This window comes from Capricornis sumatraensis, chromosome 1, assembly GCF_032405125.1.
Source record: "Capricornis sumatraensis isolate serow.1 chromosome 1, serow.2, whole genome shotgun sequence".
Classification (NCBI taxonomy): domain Eukaryota; kingdom Metazoa; phylum Chordata; class Mammalia; order Artiodactyla; family Bovidae; genus Capricornis; species Capricornis sumatraensis.
In genome coordinates, this window is record NC_091069.1 from 92,539,675 (window position 1) to 92,559,898 (window position 20,224).

General features: G+C 45.3%; 1 protein-coding gene across 1 annotated transcript in view; it reads right to left on the minus strand.

Annotated features, from left to right (window-relative positions):
* Nucleotides 1–9,634, minus strand: part of ADD2 (adducin 2) — a 48,359-nt gene extending 38,725 nt beyond the window's left edge. Inside the window, exons 1-2 of the mRNA XM_068970973.1 lie at nucleotides 9,452–9,634; nucleotides 7,597–7,735 (exon numbers count right to left, since the gene is read on the minus strand). Coding sequence (XP_068827074.1) covers nucleotides 7,597–7,735; nucleotides 9,452–9,634 — 322 coding nt within the window. The remainder of the gene's footprint in view (nucleotides 1–7,596; nucleotides 7,736–9,451) is intronic.
* Between the last annotated feature and the right edge of the window lie 10,590 nt (nucleotides 9,635–20,224).

The following is a 20,224-nucleotide window of genomic DNA, read 5'->3' on the forward strand; positions in this document are numbered from 1 at the left end:
AGAGACATGAAAATGATGAGCAAGAATTTGATAGACAGGGGACAAAGACAAGAAGCCCTGGCATCTAAGCATATAAGTAGATCACTCACCTAGAGCCAGACATCCTGGAATAAGAAGTCAAGGGGGCCTTAGAAAGAATCACTACGAACAAAGCTAGTGGAGGTGATGGAATTCCAGTGCAGCTATTTCAAATCCTGAAAGATGATGCTGTGAAAGTGCTGCACTCAATATGCCAGCAAATGTGGAAAACTCAGCACTGGCCCCAGGACTGGAAAAGGTCAGTTTTCATTCCAATCCCAAAGAAAGGCAATGCCAAAGAATGCTCAAACTACTGCACAATTGTACTTATCTCACACACTAGTAAAGTAATGCTTAAAATTCTCCAAGCCAGGCTTCAGCAATACGTGAACCGTGAACTCCCTGATGTCCAAGCTGGTTTTAGAAAAGGCAGAGGAACCAGAGATCAAATTGCCAACATCCGCTGGATCATGGAAAAAGCAAGAGAGTTCCAGAAAAACATATACTTCTGCTTTATTGACTATGCCAAAGCCTTTGACTGTGTGGATCACAATAAACTGTGGAAAATTCTGAAAGAGATGGGAATACCAGACCACCTGACCTGCCTCTTGAGAAATCTGTATGCAGGTCAGGAAACAACAGTTAGAACTGTACATGGAACAACAGACTGGTTCCAAATAGGAAAAGGAGTACGTCAAGGCCGTATATTGTCACCCTGCTTATTTAACTTCTATGCAGAGTACCTCATGAGACATGCTGGGCTGGAAGAAGCACAAGCTGGAATCAAGATTGCCGGGAGAAATATCAATAACCTCAGATATGCAGATGACACCACCCTTATGGCAGAAAGTGAAGAGGAACTAAAAAGCCTATTGATGAAAGTGAAAGAGGAGAGTGAAAAAGTTGGTTTCAAGCTCAACATTCAGAAAACGAATATCATGGCATCTGGTCCCATCACTTCATGGGAAATAGATGGAGAAACAATGGAAACAGTGTCAGACTTTATTTTTTTGGGCTCCAGAATCACTGCAGATGGTGATTGCAGCCATGAATTTAAAAGACGCTTACTCCTTGGAAGGAAAGTAATGACCAACCTAGATAGCATATTAAAAAGCAGAGACATTACTTTGCCAACAAAGGTCCGTCTAGTCAAGGCTATGGTTTCTCCGATGGTCATGTATGGATGTGAGAGTTGGACTGTGAAGAAAGATGAGCACCGAAGAATTGATGCTTCTGAACTGTGGTGTTGAAGAAGACTCTTGAGAGTCCCTTGGACTGCAAGGAGATCCAACCAGTCCATTCTAGAGGTGATCAGTCCTGGGTGTTCTTTGGAAGGACTGATGCTAAAGCTGAAACTCCAATACTTTGGCCACCTCATGCGAAGAGTTGACTCATTGGAAAAGACTCGGATGCAGAAGGAGAAGGGGACGACAAAGGACGAGATGGCTGGATGGCATCACTGACGTGATGGACGTGAGTTTGAGTGAACTCCGGGAGCTGGTGATAGACAGGGAGGCCTGGCGTGCTGCGATTCATGGGGTCGCAAAGAGTCGGACACGACTGAGTGACTGAACTGAACTGTACTGATATAATAGAAGAAAAAAATTTGAGTTCAAGACGTGTGTGTGTGTGTGTGTGTGTGTGTATAAAGTATAAGGACTTACTGCATTCCATTAAAAGAAAATAACCCACAATTTGATGCTTTCTGACAATATTTTTGAAATGTGAGGGTAAGGAGGAAATTCCACAAGCATCTAGGAGAAAACAAAATGTTACCAACAAAGGAACCACTAATAGACTGCTTTAGATTTCTCTGTTATAACAACAGATGCCAAGAGACAATACTATAGGAGATTTATAAAAACAAACATTAAAATAAAGTGACACAAAGCAGGTAAAAATCCGGAGACCATCAAAAGTAGCCCAGCCAGCTATAAACAAAAAATAAACAGAGGTCATAATATGACCAAAATAGAAGCCAAGGAAAATAATGCTCTTTTGGACAAAAAGAGCCATTTTGTAGGTCATTTTATAAGGAATAAAAGCATAATCCATAATGGAGCTGTAGCTACAAAAACATTTATGCTTTGAAAAGCATTTTATCAAGATATACAAAGCAAAAGCTGTCATAAATACAGAGAAATGAACAGAAATCAAATACAGTGGGAGACAACACAACATTAATTTTTTATGAAATAAAAAATGATAAATGAATACATTTGACAAATGAAATACTATGCCCCAGGGATAGAGTCTATATCCATGTATCATTTAAATATGATATTATTAGGCCACAAAAAATATCTCAATAAATCCCCAACACAGACAATAAGCAGGCTACATTTTCTAAACATAATGCAATAAAACTAGACATTATCAATAAACCTTTAAAAGAATACAAATTCTACCACTAACAAATGAGAAAGCACACTCCCAGAGGGTACTTATTTTATTTTAGAATAAAAATGAAGCCCAAACAGCAACTGCAAGCTACCTAGAAATTAACAATAAAGAAAATTCTGCATGTCAAAATTTATGGAACAAGATCAAATTTATACTCAGAGAAAAAACTTCATAGCCTTACATGTCTTTATTATTGTATTAAATATGAAAATAAATCAAATCCATTTTATTCTATTATAGAAAAATATAAAGACTAAAATAAACCAAAGAAAAGTTATGGAAAAGAATTGATGAGTATAAAAACAAAATCAATGAATCAGAATACAAGGAAATTAGGAGAATCAATATGTAAATCCAAGAACTGGCTTATGTGAGAAGATCTATGAATAAACCAGTCTCTGGATTTGCTGGTAAGGAGGAAGCAGGAATACACGGCATCAGGAATGAGAATGGGATGTCATATCCACAGCAGAAAGTTTAAATGATAAAAATAATATTGTAAATCATACTAGTAATTTTTAAAGCCATGTGAAATGAATTATTTTATATAAATATGACCAAAATTTACTCAAGAAGCAGCAAAACAAAATTTTAAAGAACTTTAGATGAAACAGAAAAAAAGATGTTATCCAAGTATTTCAGATCTGGACAGCTTCAAAAGTGAATAATAAGTCTTCAAAGAGCAGAGACTTCCTACCTAATTTTTTTGCTCTGTTAGGGCAAAGAAGTGGAGAAGGAAGTGGCAACCCACTTCAGTATTCTTGCCTGGAGAATCCCATGGACAGGGGAGCCTGGCGGACTATAGCCTGTAGGATCACAAAGAGTCGAACACGACTGAGTGACTGAGCAGCAGCAGGGCAAAGAAGTGGGTGGGGATCCCCCTGATTCATCTCAGGAAATGACAGCCTTAATGCCAGTACTAAACAAAGGCTGCCCGAAAGTTAACTGCTTTTCATCACGTGCAACTATGGATGTAAAAATTAATAAAATTCCAGCAAATCAAAGCCAGAAGAGTAATTTTCAAAGACTGCATCAAAATCACAAATGATTTATTTCAGGCATGAAAAGAGTTCAATATTCAGAAATCTGTTAATACAATTCACCCACATCAAGGAAAGAAACATCAATAAATACCAAAAATGCATTTTATAAAATTCAATATCCATTTCTGAGAAAAACCCATATTGAACTAGAATACAAACATATTTCCTCAACATGATAAAGAATAATTATCTCAAACTCTTGTGGTAAAAGAATTACCATTAAAGTCAGAAACAAGACAAAGATGATTCCTCTCTGATCTATTATTAAACATTGTTCTGCGAGTTCTAATGGATGCAGTGAGAAAACTGGAAAAATAAACCAAAGGGCAAAATGTTGAAGAATGCAAAATGACTATGTCATTTCTTTTGATATACAAAACCCAAAAGAATTCATTGAAAAGATATAGAATTTAGGAGCTCAGTAAGGGGTTAGTATATATATGTATGTATATATATATATATATATATAACTCCAATGATGTATAATATATATATAACTCCAATGACAGATATATATGTATATAATATATATAAACATAATATACATAAATACACACACATTTATATATGTATAACTCCAGTGATTTCCCTAGGTGACAGCTATAACCAGAAAAAGATCTGAATGGAGAATCACTCAAAATGACAAATTACATAAAATTTCCAGAATAAATTTAACAAGAAATTAGTAACTGTCAATGTATGCCAAAAACCACCACGATATTATAAATTAATTAAAATAATTAATTTTTATAAAAAACAAATTAGCAAGCACTACATAAAATTGCAAAAGGAGTATATCAAGGCTGTATATTGTCACCCTGCTTATTTAACTTATATACAGAGTACATCATGAGAAATGCTGGACTGGATGAAGCACAAGCTAGAATCAAGATTGCCAGGAGAAATATCAATAACCTCAGATATGCAGATGACACCACTCTTATGGCAGAAAGTGAAAAAGAACTAAAGAACCTCTTGATGAAAGCGAAAGAGAGTGAAAAAGTTGGCTTAAAGCTCAACATTCAGAAAACTAAGATCATGGCATCCAGTCTCATCACTTCATGGCAAATAGATGGGGAAACAATGGAAATAGTGAGAGACTTTATTTTTGGGGGCTCCAAAATCACTGCAGATGGTGATTGCAGCCATGAAATTAAAAGACGCTTACTCCTTGGAGGAAAAGCTATGATCAACCTAGACAGCATAATAAAAAGCCAGAGACATTACTTTGCCAACAAAGGTCCGTCTAGTCAAAGCTATGGTTTTTCCAGTAGTCATGTATGGATGTGAGAGTTGGACTATAAAGAAAGCTGAGCGCTGAAGAATTGATGCTTTTGAATTGTGGTGTTGGAGAAGACTCTTGAGAGTCCCTTGGACTTCAAGGAGATCCAACCAGTCCATTCTAAAGGAGATCAGTCCTGAATATTCACTGGAAGGACTGATGCTGAAGCTGAAGCTCCACTCCTTTGGCCACCTGATGCGAAGAACTGACTCATTTGAAAAGATCCTGATGCTGGGAAAGATTAAAGGCGGGAGGAGAAGGGGACAACAGAGAATGAGATGGTTGGATGGCATCACCAGCTCGATGGACATGAGTAAGCTCTGAGAGTTGGTGATGGACAGGGAAGCCTGGTGTGCTCCAGGCCATGGGGTCGCAAAGAGTTGGACACAACTGAATGACTGAACTGAACTGAACATAAAAATAGCTGCTATCTTTTCTGACGGACATTAAAGAATTAAATAATCGAAGACATATCATTTCCAAAAAGATTTAAAATTCATTCATGCAGGTATTTTGTAAGCACCTGTTACATGCCAGCTACTTTTCTAAGTTCAGGATACTACTCTAACAGTGAACAAAACATACAAATATCCTTTCCCCAATGGAGCTTACATTCTAATATAAAATTGAACATTTATAAAGTCTCCACCAAATTAATCTATTCATTTAATGCAACCTCATTCAAAATCCCAGAAGGAACTTTTTTGAGGTGAATAAAGAGATTGACAAAATACTTCTAAAGTTATTTTAAAGAATCAACTTGTATGATGGCTGAGAAAAATTGCAAATGAATAATTAAAAGTATTTTATTGGATGATAAAACCTAAGGAAGGTGTTTCTAAGCATACAATCAAAAGCAGACAACACAAAAGAAAACAGAAACAGATTCAACTCCATGGAAATTATTCTACAACACAAAAATATCATGAAAAAATTAAAAAGCAAAGGAGACACTGGGGAAAATCTGCAGTGTATTTGATAGGGAGTAGAGAACTAGCCTTACGTTATGAAGATTTTTAAACCTGTAAAAACAGAATATGCATGCTCAGTTGTGTCTGACTCTTTGCCACCCCACAAACTATAGTCCATGAGGCTCCTCCGCCCACAGGATAGTCCAGGCCAGAATACTGGAGTGGGTTGCCATTTCCTCCTCCAGGGGATCTTCCCAATCCAGGGATCGAACCCTCATCTGCTATGTCTCCTGTATTGCAGGCAGATGCTTTACTGCCGAGTCACCAGAAAAGCCCAAGAAAAGAATGTGCAAGTGAAAAACTGGCAAAGGGTATGACAGGCAATTTACTATTGACCTGCAGCCTGTTACCATTTTTCACTCTGATGATACGATAGGTGATAAATGGTACTTTGTGTTTTAGTGTGCTTTTATTTGATTACTAATAAGATTGAATATTTTCATATACATATTGGGCATATTGGGTTTTCTCTTTGTCATGCCCAATATGTATACGAAAATATTCAATCTCATTAGTAATCAAATAAAAGCACTCTAAAACACAAAGTACCATTTATCTCCTATCATATCATCAGGATGAAACATGGTAACAGACTACAGGTCAGGGTGGAGGAAATGGGCACCCCTGCATTTCTGGTAGCAATGTAAATTCGTTCCATCTTTCTCCAGGGTAATTCGGCATTATGCATGACAATCTTTAAAAGATGCATATAATTCAATCTAACAATTCTACTTCTAGCAATTTATCTTAAGAAAATAGTCATGGATTTAATCACAGATTTATTGACAAGGATGTTTCTTGAATTGTCATTCATAATAGCAAAAAGTCGGGAATGACTTAAAAGTCCAAAAATGGGAAACTGATTAAAATAAACTATGGCATATTCAACCATGCATAGAATAGCATACATCTACCAAAATGTATGTTACATAACCATATTTCTTATGTGAAGAATTAGTCAAGATACGGTAAGGATATAACTTTGTGTGTATAATGTGATTGCATTTTTTGCATAGTGTCCGTGTATTAAGAAAAAAAGGCTGGAAGGACACACACCCAAACATTGATAATAAGAATGTCTTGGTTGTAAGGACACAGTTCAGTGATTTTTAATTCCCTTTCTTGATTATTTTCCTAATTTTCAAGCATAATCCTGTATTTATTTTATTGAGGAAAGTATTTTCCAATGTTTGTTTCTTAAAGATTGTGGGCAGAGCTTCAGAGCCAAGGAAGATGGGTTTGTACCTAGCCTTGGCTGCTCTTGGCCCTTGTCTATGGAGTCAGGTTGACCTGTCCAGTGGGGCATGGAGACACCAGCTCCAAAGGCCTCCTTGTGTCCCCTTCCAACTCCATCTCCAAAGGAGTGATTCCAGGGGACTGAGGAAAGAGCCGCCTGAGAGCTGGATGCTAGGAGGATTTTCTTAGGTTCTGTACCCAAAGCTAGAGTGGCGGGGAGCCAAATTCTCACTCTCCAGTGTCCACTCCCGGGCCTCAGGCAGAGGCCACGTAAGGGATCTTGGGTTGCAAAGCTCTTCCCTTTACGCTAATCCCCTTATGAGGGGTGGAGGTTGTGGGGTCATACCTAGGGTGCCCTGCCTCTCTGCAATGACACTGGGTTATACTACCCCCTCCCCCAGCAGAACCACCCCCGCCCTCCTAGTTCTGGGCATCAGGGATCATTCTCCGTGGGCCTTTACGTCACAGCAGCATTAGAAGCAGAGCCAGGTACTTCTTTCCCTGCTGCCCAGATCCCCAGTTCTGCTAAGGCAGCTGTACCACTCAGCTCCGTAGCCGAGCTGCTTATTACTGTGCCTTTCCCCCACCCCACCCCCCACTTCCTCCACCTCTGCTCCTGGCAGCTCCCCAGTTCCCCACGTACTCATGGAAGATGTTGGGAAGACTGCGTGGGAAGTGCTGGCCATGAAGTCCGCGATCTGCCGCAGAGCCCAGATGTTGGAGGAGTTGTTTCCCTTCTTCATCTGCTCCTGGATAAGGCCTTCCAGCTCCTCCCTGAAAGACTGAAGCAAGCCCCCGAGGCTTCCTCACAGTGTGTCTCAAGTGGGAGGGATACTGATGGCCCCTCTTCCAAGTGCCCAACCGTGGCCCCTGGGTCAGCTAGATCAGAGCCACATATCTGAGACCTCAGGAGCCTCCCCAAACTGCTGTGTGGGAAGCAACAAGGAGATGCTGGGAATGGATCCTATTCCCTTTGCCCTGGGGGAAAACTCCAGGCAATATATTCTCTAGAATCCAGGTCCTTCTGATGTCTTAGTGATAGCCTAGACCCCTCCCCCCATCAGACATAACAGGACTTCACTTTAGTAATTAAAAGACATTTTAAAAAACAGTATTGAATGAAAAAGTATTCCATCTTTCCTGTCATTAGTCAGACTGATGGCTCTTCTGGGCCTCAGTTTCCTTATGAGGGGTGGGGATGGTGGGTCCTATACAGAAGGAGTTGATAACCTCAGAGGTCATTTCTGATATCCTGCTACTCTAAGCCTGGCTTTTCAGACCATCAGTCCATAGATAGGGCATGGCAGCCCATCAGGTGACACTCAGGAGGAAATAGGGAGCCACTTAGGTGTTGAGGAATCTACAAAAAAGGACAGAAGCAGCATGGCTGCCTCTTGGCCCCGTCTACTGCCTGAGAATAGTCCCATCCTTCAGGTTCCCAAACTTGGGTTAGTACTAAGTCCGCCTCCGCTCCTACCACACAACAGCCACCCGTTCTGGTCTCACACAGAGATTCTGTCATCCCGATGCATTCTCCTCCAGACCCCCCAGCTCACTGTCACCTGTCACCAAGACCTGGGGCCCGTCCTCCTTAGCATTTACTGTGTGCTCTCAGCTGGGTCACACACAGCCCACTGCACGCCCTGGCTCTCCAATACCTTGGCAGGGACTGGGGCAGAGCCCATCCTGGCCAGTACCTGGAGATGCTACTCCTCCCTGGGCTTACCAACACTTAGATCGTGTACTGTTTCCTGAGGACTGCCCAGCTCTACTCCCTGAGAGACCTATTGCCTCTGTTCCCACCGCTCTTCCCCCCGCTGGGAGGGCCTGCATCATGGTCCTGCTTCACTGGTCCAGGAGACCCACCCTCCATCCTTCCCAACACACCACCTGGGGCACTGTGTCCATGCCAGGCAGGTGCCAACTGACCTCAAGACTCTGGCCAGGGCTGGGTGACCCGGACTTGCCCCTCTGCTCTCTATTCCCCGCCTCCTGGGGCTTTCAGGCCCACTTCACTCCTGCCTTGGTATGTCAAAGCCTTATTTGCCAGGACAGAGTTCTCGGCGGTGTGCAGAAAAAGGAGCCCCAGACCTCCCACGTGGCACCTCTCGCTGGCCCCTGGTTTACCCGAATTGTTAAGAGTTTTTGGTGAAGAGGGAGAGGAAGACTGGAAAGCGAGGCTCAGAAGGGGCACGAGGAACTGAAGTAGGGCTCCTGCTTCTCAGATCCACCTTCCCCAACCAGGGAGTCAAACACAAGCCATAAGCTGCACATAAGCCAGGTTTTGCCATCCGCCAGTGACTAGGAAGGTACTCAAATACCCACGCAGCCAGAGCATCTTGCTCAGAGCTGAAAACTGCTCCGTCTCTGAGCAAGCGGAAGAGAAGCAATTTCTCTTTCGGGTTCACTGGGTGCGTCAGCGTCCTCTGCACCCCTTCCCCGCCCTCCTCTGGCCTCCTTCCTCCTCCCCTGCCCGCGGGGGTCAGACCCCCACTCACCGGGCTCTGCAGGATCATGGTGACGCGCTTCTTCTGCTCCATCAGGTTGAAGTCCTGCCGCAGGTCGGCCGCGCGGCTGCGAAGGCGCAGGTACTCGGGGTCGTCCTCAGAGAAGCGGTCGAAGTACTGCTGCCCCTGCGCGGGCGGCGGGGAGGCGGCCTCGGGGACGGTCTCTTCACTCATCGTCCTAGTGGGTTTGCAGTCCACTCCTGGACCCCTGCCGAGAAGAAAGGAGGGTGCTCCCAGTCGGGGTGCACGCTTCCTAGGCCGGAGGGCTTGCATTGGGGGTAGGGAGTGGGATGAGGCTATTCCCAGGAGAGTGTGAGCCGGGAGGCGGGTTGGCAGGCAAGGCGCCGCGGCGGCCGGCCTGTAGGGGGCGCTGATGCATCGTCCGACTAGGTGAAGGCCTGTTTGTCACTGGCTCCGGCTCCCAGCCCTTCCCTGCCTGACCCGCGGGGCTCGGGCGCCCGCACTCAGGTTCAAGTAGACTGGTCCCCCAGGGCGAGCGCGACCTGCAAAGCTTTGGGGGCATTTTATGATGCTTATCCACACAGTGTAAAGCTATTCACTTGATCTAAAATGTCAACCCTCTAAGAAGCCTCCTATAAAACATGCGGTGGGAAATCCACGAAACTGAAAAGAGAACGGGGAACTTCTAACAGGCTAAGCGGTGCTTTTTTTCCCTCTACAACTTTGACTTTGCTCCCGCCTCAGGAAAAGAATTATTGGTGAATCTGTTTCTGCAAAATGTGTCTCACTGGAGAATCATTTCTTATCATGAATTTAAAAGAGGTGTGCAGTTTTTATTAGTGGAAAATGAGTTTCTCTAAATCCCAGTAAATGCATATTGAGAAATAGTGAAACAATGAACACTGATTGAAGGACACCATATGCCGGGCTGCCCAGAGGCCTGAGTATCTAGACCTTGAGTGAGAACTAGGGCCATCCTTGGAAGGTTGGGCTGGGGACAAGTCACTTATTTTTTCCACTCAAGCAGTGGAAAATGCCTGAATGATGAGTGAATGAATGTCCTTATGGCCATACTGGAGTCCTGCTGAAGAAGCAGGCTGCTACTCAGCCTTGGCTTCCCAGCTGTGGGACTGTGGCCACCAGTCTCGCTCTGTGTCAGCCCTGCTAGGCCCTCAAGCCTGAGTTATCATGCTCCTTCAACATCCAGAGGGTGTGGGGGCTTACAGAACTTCAGCCTTCTCCCAAAAGAAGGAGCCCCTTCTCAGCAAAAGAAGGCAAGTGCCTTGACTGAATAATAACTAGTTTTTGAAGGCAAATAGGAAGATACCAACAAAAGAGCTTTACCTGAGCTCAAGGTACCTGGCTTTCATCCTTAATCTGCCCCTCCCTCACTTTGCCTCTGGGGGCTCCCTTCCAGAAGGAGGTGGAGCTGCCATTGTTCTCCCAAAGCAGCTCCTGGCCTCCCCAGACCTGATCTGCTCTGCCCTCTAGGCTCATCCTGTTAGCCCACGCCTTAGCCTTCTATCAGTCAGCAGCTCATTATGGAACTGGCCTTGTTGACAACCAGATAGCATATGCTTGTTGTCTATGAGATGTCTGCGACTTCTTCTTCCATCTTCTGTCAGCACTTTACGCTCTACCTTACAGTTCTTCCAAGTAGGGTAGGCAGGGGCATACTAGGCAAGAGAAGTAAGTGGGAGCCCATCCCATCAGCCCAGAATACTCGGGTGATTGACTGATATTATTGTTGTTTGCATTCTTGTTCTTTGGGGAAGGCAAATAGCAAGTCCAAGGGAAGACACATGGACAAGGTCCTTCAAGGGTCAGCTGAAGCTCCAAACCCTTGGGGTTCTCAAGCTTGGGTGAACATTGGAATCTCCTGGAGAACTTTGAAAAATACCGATATCAGAGATTTTAATATTATTAATCTTGGGTATAACCTGGATATCAGGATTTTTTTAAGTTCTCTGGGTGATTCTAATGGGCAGCCATGGTTGAAATGCCACAGATAAATGTTTGTGGTTATGGCGTATAAGAGAAGGCATTCATTCGATGGCTTCCCTGGTGGCTCAGCTTTCAAAGAATCCGCCTGCAATGTGGGAGACCTGAGTTCGATCCCTGGGTTAGGAAGATTCCCTGGAGAAGGGAACAACCACCCACTCCAGTATTCTGGCCTGGAGAATTCCATGGACTGTATAGTCCTTGGGTTGCAAAGTCAGACACAACTGAGAGACTTTTAAAAAAAATTCACTCCAGGAGCTTACCATTTCTAGCAAGCATGCCAAGATGGCACAAAGCCTCTAATGCTAGTGTTATGCACCACTTCCCATGGCTGTCCAGGCCCCTTCCTGCCACTCTAACTACCATCTACCACCATACTCTTGACCTGGGCAGCAAGCGTGGTCCAAATGCCACCACAACCCACGTTTGCAAGTCTACAAAGCCATGACCCCTGGTCTTAATTCTGTCACTAATTAGCTCCTTGTGAAAGCCCTCAACAGATCTCCCCCAGTTAGCACCATCCTTACCAGCCATGTCGATGAGATGGAGGCGGGAGGAACGAGCGGCCTGGGAGTGGCAGCCCAAAGCAAACATTCTCTAAAGAGACATTTTGAAACATATTTGGCAGGTTGCGAGAATGTTTGAGGTTGTACTTAGTGACATTTAAAGCCAGATTCTTCATCTCTGTAAAGAGTGATGGAGTCTGTCGGGGATGTTTCGGGCTGAATTAGCTCCAGACTAGAAGCCTGCAGGGAGAAGGCAATGGGAACCCACTCCAGTACTCTTGCCTGGAAAATCCCATGGACAGAGGAGCCTGGTAGGCTGCAGTCCATGGGGTCGCTAAGAGTCGGGCACGACTGAGCGACTTCACTTTCACGCATTGGAGAAGGAAATGGCAACCCACTCCAGTGTTCTTGCCTGGAGAATCCCAGGGACAGAGCAGCTTAGTGGGCTGCCGTCTATGGGGTCACACAGAGTTGGATACGACTGAAGCGACTTAGCAGCAGCAGCAGCAGCAGCAGCAGAAGCCTGCAGTGCTGCCCCAGTTCTGACATTCCCTTGTTCATGGACTCAGGTAAGTACTTTCCCTCTTTGGATCTCATTTTGTCCATCCTTAAATAGGGAACGAACAGAATGGACCTTGGGGCCCCATCCAGCTCTGACACTTTATGGAGAGAAACAGACTCATGTAGAAAAAGGCAGAAGGATGGAGGATCTAGGTTTCCTGGAGCAAGACCTTCTACCCACATTCCCCCAGTGCCTCTTCGTCAAGCCAAATGCCAAAAGAGAAACATGTGCAAAGAACACACATGACCTACTGATGACTGCCTTGTGGTTTCAAGTCAATCCCATGCACGTGGGTTGAATTAAGAATACTTCACCCGCTTCATGCTCCCAGCGAGCCTCATCTCTGGAACTTGGGGAATAACAAGAGAGCACAAGGTCAAACATCTGATGCGTGGGAATGCATCAGAGCCATGCAGACTTGGGGTCACCACCCAGATTCTCCTGGGCAAACACTGCAGCAGACCAAAGTTCTTCCAGAGGCATTGCCCCCCCACCACACACACACACACTTTTCCATTTTCATTCTCTTTGGCACCTTCACAGCCCCAAATCTTTGATGTTATTTTTAAAATAGCAACAGACAATTCCTCAATGGATACACTGGATGTGGGCATGGAGATCCTTGTGTTCCTTGTAACACCAAGTCACAGCTGAACTGTCAGCTTCTCTGGGACTGGTACCACCTGGTACTGAACCTTCCTGGCCTAAATCCTTTTCATCCAGGCAGGAAAAGGCTGCTCCTCTCCCTTCCTTTTGGAGTATCTGGATTTTTCGGGAGTCGATCTGTGAAGTCTCTGAAGTAGCTCTCTCCCACAAAGCATGAGGAATGAAACATTCGGGGCCCGATGGACAGGAGCCCCTAGGCCAGCCTTCACTTGTTAGAGCCCAGTCCCATAGGGCTGCTCCAGTCGGCAGGGGAGAAAATGGAACCCTGACTCCCTTACCGTGACAGCAGGAGCCAGAGGCATCCTTCTGTGCTCCTTCCTTCCCTTCCCAAAATGTTGGGGGGTGATCAAAGCTGTGGGCAGCAGAACTTAGTGGTTAAAAGCAGGACTCTGGAACCAGACCATGAGTTCAAATCTCAGCTATGCCCTTTTTTAGCTGTGTGATCTTGGGCAAGTTACCTAACCTCTCTGTGCCTCAGTTCCCCATCTATTAAACAGAGATTGCAACTTTTTAACTCCTCCTTAGGTTGTCGTGAGGACTGAGTGAGTTAATGTATGTGAAGAAGTTCAAACAGTGCCTGGTGCAGAGCAAGTGCTATTAGTGCTCATTAAGTGTCATTTAGGGGCTAGAATCATCATAGCATGAGGAACATGAGTAATGAGAGGTTTATGATTCAACTGTAAACAGGTGCATGCCAAATAACTGTAATTATATGTTTTAGTCCCCAAACTAATTCAATCTCAAGCTACATTAACAAAAAGAAGAACCAGAAAAAGACTGATGAGAATGCTTTTTACTCTGACCAGATAGTGGGAACGTGTCAACCTGGAGAGCACAATAAAAGGATGTAAGCAGGGTGCTGAAGATCACAGAAGGCTGGCACTTACAGGGCCGGGAGTGGCATCGTAAAGAGTATGTGGGGCCTCTGGCTCCAGTTCCTGGCACAGGGGATCTCTAAAATGTCCAAAAGGCATTAGGAGTGTTTTGTTCGTCATAATGAGCCCCTTTCACCAAGCCTGAGCTTTTATGCAAATGAGGTGACATGGTGGGCACTTAGATATTTCAAGGGAGGGACTGGCCACTGAGAAAGACCGTGCATATAATTAAGGGATTGGAACTCAGCCCCATCCCAACCAACAGAGGGAGGAGAGGAGAGGCGCTGGAGATTGCTTTCAATGAAGTGGCAAATGACTAAGTCAATTTTTGCATAGCAATAATGCACAACCCCATTAAAGAACCCTAGACAGCGAGGTCTGGGGGAGCTTCCTGGCTGGTGAGCATATTTCTGGGCTGGGTGGTAACAGATCCCACAAGGAGCAGGCGTGGAAGCTCTTCACCATGCCCTCATCCCCCAGACTCTGTGCTCTTTCTTTTAGCTATTCTTGAGTTAGATCCTCTATAATAAAACTGCAGGTGCAGTTGCAAGCACTTTCAGTGACTTCGGTGAACTATTCTAGGGAATCATAGAAACCGAGAGGGAGCTTGTGAGAACCCTCAAATTTATAGTCAAGTCGGTCAGAAGTGCAGGTGGTCAGAGGACCACCTCTGAAATGGGTGGAGTCTTGTCCATGACCTTGCTTTTTCTTATGTGCCCTTTAACTCAGGGTAGTGTCAGAATTGAATTGAATTGTAGGACATCCAGTTGGTGTCAGAGAACTGGTGATGAAACAAGCAACTTTGATTTGTGATTTATTTTCATTTCCAGGACAGCTCTGTGAGACAGACATAGTCCCTGCTTTACAGATAAAAAGACTGAATCAGAGAGGTTAACTAACTTGCTAAAGATCACACAGTGGAGTCGGAATTTCAACCAGGCCTGTCTCTGACCCTAGATTCTGCATTCCTCCTCTCCAAATATCTCCTGGACTGCCATGTGGAAGAGGGATTAAGCTGACTCCTGAGAACCTCAGGGGGCCAGAACCAGGAAACCAAGTGGTTATTGCAGGCAGGCAGATTCTAGCTAAGGGTGCGAGGGTGAAATTTCCACCAGCAGGAGCTTCTCAGTGTGGAGAAGACGGGACAGGCTGCCTTGTTAGGTGGTGAGCTCTCTCCTTGGAGCCAGGGTAACCACAGGATGTTGTAGAGAGGCCTCTGCCCTGTTGGGGTGGGACCAGTGACCTCCGAGGTCCTTCTGATGCCATGATGGCTCTTTTTTTGTTGTTGAAGAATCGTCAATGATTGTTGTGCCAATCTGCACTGTACAGCAAAGTGACTCAGTTTTAGACATATTTGCACGACTTTCTCAATACTCTTTTCCATTATGGTTTATCCCAGGAGATTGGATATAGTTCTCTATGCTATAGCGTAGGACCTTCTCGTTTACCAAGTCTATATATAATAGCTTGCACCTCCCAACCCCAAATTCCCAGTCCGTCCTTCTCCCCCAACCCTCTCTTCCTTGGCAACCACAAGTCTGATCTCTATGCCTGTGAGTCTGTTTCTGTTTTGTAGATAGGTTCATATGTGCCATATTTTAGATTCCACGTATAAGTGATATCATATGGTATTTGCCTTTTTCTGACTTCTTCACTCAGTATGATAATCTCTAGTTGCACATGGTCGCTCTTGAGTCGGTGGGATCAGGGGAATTCATGGCAATGACCCAAGTGTCTGGAAGCTCATCCTGGTGAGATGGACCCAACCAAAAACTGTGTCTCACCCCCTCCCCCTCCCCATCACCACCGACTGATTACCAGGAAGCCGGAGCAGCCTTGCCCCAGGCTGCCTCTTCTCAGCACTCAGCCTGCACACTCTGCTCCACTGCCCGGCTCGATGACCACATCTATAGGATCTCAAACATCCGGGTAGAAACTGGAAAACACAAACACGACAGATTTCAGGGTGTTTTCTGTGCCACCACAACGCTTTGCCCTGTTTTTGCAGCACCATTAGGTGCTGGTTTATTTTAAGAACTGTTGGGGAACTCTTGAAAATGAACTGAAGATGAATTTTTATTTTAAAAGCAAATTCTGTCTACACAAAGGTAAAGAAAGCTTCATTATCTTTATCTTTGGGATCAAAATTCCTTTCAAAGAGAGTTGTTGGAAAAATCCCTTTGCTGAATGTTGGCCAAGAGACCCCAGGCTTTCCCAGTGGCTTAGCTGGTAAAGAATCTGCCTGCCAGTGTAGAAGATGCCAGAGATGCAGATTCCATCCCCGGGTTGGGAGGATCACCTGGAGAAGTAAATGGCAACCCCCTTCAGTATTCTTGCCTGGGAAATCCCATGGATAGAGGAGCCTGGGAGGCTACAGCCCATGGGGCCACAAAGAGTCAAACACAAGTACCTGCTACTGCCAAGGGGCCGCAGGGGAGAGTGGCTGCTCTGCATGGTGGAGGGAGTTGAAGGTGGAACTCAGAGCAAGCCCAGAAGTGCACACACAGCTGGGCTGGAAGGGATTGACCCCTTCCTGACAACCCACTCCCCCAAATACTTCACTAACAGCTCCTAAACCCACACATGCTGTGTGACTGATTTTTGGATGCAGCCTGAAGAGGCAGAAGAGGTCTGAAGAATGTCAGACCCTGGGAAAGTGGGAGGGTTTTGAAGTTGCACAGACTATGAACTGGTGGATGTAAGCCAACGTCACCTAGAGTTCAAGGGGAAGAAAGGCCCCAGCTAATATCTAAGTAACAGGTCATAAAGTACTACTGAAGGAGGAATGTAAAGTAGTTAATGTCTTTTAAACAATGGCAAGTGACTGATCCAAAAATCCTAGTTACAAATCCCAAAGTCCTGAAGATCAAGGTCATCAAAGGGTTAATCATCAATATACTTTTTTTTTTAAAGGGATAGTTATGGTTTTTTTTCAACTTGGGTGTCTGTTGTTTGGACCCAGAGATGGTTACCTCACCCAGAGCTGGCGTCATCCCCACCCCCAGATCCACTTCCACCTGTGGGTCTGAGAACCTGTGCTGTCCTGCCAGTCCTGTCTCATCAGCCAGGAAAGGTGCATTTGGAAAGACTACTTTCACCAAAGAGCGGGCAAGGAGAATTCATCTTGGGAGGTCGATGTGCCCAAGGAAGTCCAGGATGCTGAGTGACCCCTGAGGCACCACTGCCCTTTCAGTCTGTCTGGGAACCCGGGGCTCAGCATTCCAGTGCTGAGAAGCCCCCTGATGGGTCCAGTCCTGATGCTCACCCCTCTAGTTAGGGTCTTGACATTTGTTTCCAAAGGCTCTTCTCTATGCTCTGTATGTCCAGCTGCCAGCTGCAGGTCTCCTAACCATGGGTCTTATTTTTAGCTAGAAAACAGGATCACTGCCAGAACTTAACGCCACTTCCATGCATTGCCTAACATTATGGGAGCCCTGCCTACTGGGGTTTGCTGATATGCCTCTGGATGTGCTGCTTGCTGTGGCGGCCACTGACCTGCCTTACAGACCAATGCGGCAGCCAGCTTGTCTTACGTGAAATGCTAGGTTCCTCCCCTTCACCAGCAGCCCCTGGCACAGAGATGAGGTTGCCCATCCCTGCTAAGGCTTGGATTTTCAGTCTGAGCTATTACTTGTGTCCACAGAGAGAATTAATGTCCCCCAAAGGGACCTGCTCCATTCATGTAAGAAGAGAGACATCTGTCCCACAGATAAGTATACACTGAACACTGACTAGTACCCATCCTATCTCCATGAGTGGTGATATTCCACTATTAGAGCTCCATTCCTTAAGGTATAGTATTAACCCTTGATTACAATGAAAATAGCCCTGAGAGATATTATAGACAAATGCGTTATTTTAAACTCTCCTGTGTTACCAAACCTGTCAGATCTCTGATTGCAGAGTCAGGCTGGGCGGGGCCAGGACAGGTACCCGATCAGCAAGTCTCAATGAGGGAAAAGAAAGAGGAAGAGGTCTGATGCCAGGGCCACTCAGGAGAGTCCAACTCCGGGGGCAGGGCTGGGCCTCAGGGGACCCTGGTCTCGGAGACAGAATGCTCTGAGCTGTGCCTGCTGTCACAGCTCAGAGAGAGGGTCACGATCCACTCCAGTCAGTCTTTGCCTTCCCCAACATGTATTTCAAAGGCCAAGCTCACCCAGGCCTCATGGGAAGAGCTAAGCAAGGAGTGCCCCATGTAGTGAGAAGGCCGGACACCTCCTGGGAGGCCGCCCCCGCTCAACACCCCCCGCCCACCCCAGGGTCACCTGCTCCCTACTCTCAGGGTATAGCCAAGCCAGCTGGGAGGGAGAACAAGTTAGGACACTGGATTTCAGCCCTAGCTGGCTGCTCGCTAGACTGTGGCCTCTGTCCTCCCCGCCCCAGACGTCCCACAGCCACCTTGAAAATGACCTGTCTAAATGGACCATCACTCTAGCCAGCCCTGCACCAGAGCCTCCCTCCTTCAGCCAGCATCCCATCCCTGCCCCCCACCCAGCTGGCCACCCACCAAGGGCCCCAGAAGGCAGCCTTGACTTCTCCCTCTTCATGCTCTGTGTCCCTACTGTCACCATATTCTCTGGTTTTATGTCCCAAATATGTTCCCACCCAGAGCACCACACCTTGAATCAAGCCAGTGTCATCTCCATTGTGTTCAGCAATTCAGTTCAGTTCAGTCACTCAGTCATGTCTGATTCTTTGTGACCCCGTGGACTGCAGCACGCCAGGTTTCCCTGTCCATCACTCCCGGAACTTACTCAAACTCATGTCCATTGAGTCAGTGATGCCATCCAGCCATCCCATCTTCTGTCGTCCCCTTCTCCTCCTGCCCTTCAATCTTTCCCAGCTTCAGGGTCTTTTTAAATGAGTCAGTTCTTTGCATCAGATGGCCAAAGTATTGGAGTTTCAGCTTCAGCATCAGTCCTTCCAGTGAATATTCAGGACTGACTGCCTTTAGGATAGACTGGTTGGATCTCCTTGCTGTCCAAGGGACTCTCAAGAGTCTTCTCCAACACCACAGTTCAAAAGCATCAATGCTTCGGCACTCAGCTTTCTTTATAGTCCAACTCTCACATCCATACATGACTACTGGAAAAACCATAGCTTTAACCAAATGGACCTTTGTTGGCAAAATAATATCTCTGCTTTTTAATATGCTGTCTAGGTTGGTCATAGGTTTTCTTCCAAGGAGCTAGTGTCTTTTAATTTCATGGCTGCAGTCACCATCTGCAGTGATTTTGGAGCCCCCAAAAATAAAGTCTCTCACTGTTTCCCTTGTTTCCCCATCTATTTGCTGTGAAGTGATGGGACCTGATCTTAATTTTCTGAATGTTGAGTTTTAAGCCAACTTTTTCACTCTCCTCTTTCACTTTCATTAAGCGGCTCTTTAGTTCTTCTTCACTTTCTGCCATAAGGGTGGTGTCATCTGCATATCTGAGGTTGTTGATATTTCTCCTGGCAATCTTGATTCCAGCTTGTGCTTCATCCAGACTGGCATTTCTCATGATGTACTCTGCATATAAGTTAAATAAGCAGGGAGACAATATGCAGCCTTTTCATACTCCTTTCCTGATTTGGAACCAGTCTGTTGTTCCATGTCCACTTCTAACTCTTCCTTCTTGACCTGCATACAGATTTCTCAGGAGGCAGACAAGGTGATCTGCTATTCCCACCTCTTTCAGAATTTTCCACAGTTTGTTGTGATCCACACAGTCAAAGGCTTTGGCATAGTCAATAATGCAGAAGTAGATGTTTTTCTGGAATTCTCTTGCTTTTTCGATGATCCAACAGATGTTGGCAATTGGATCTCTGGTTCCTCTACTGTTTCTAAATCCAGCTTGAACATCTGGAAGTTCTCAGTTCACATACTGTTGAAGCCTGGCTTGGAGGATTTTGAGCATTACTTTGAGCATCACAGCGTGTGAGATGAGTGCAATTGTGTGGAAGTTTGAACATTCTTTGGCATTGCCTTTCTTTAGGATTGGAATGAAAACTGACCTTTTCCAGTCCTGTGGCCACTGCTGAGTTTTCCAAACTTGCTGGCATATTGAGTGCAGCACTTTCACAGCATCATCTTTCAGGATTTGAAATAGCTCAACTGGAATTCCATCACCTCCACTAGCTTTATTCGTAGTGATGCTTTCCAAGGCCCACTTGACTTCACATTCCAAGATGTCTGGCTCTAGGTGAGTGATCA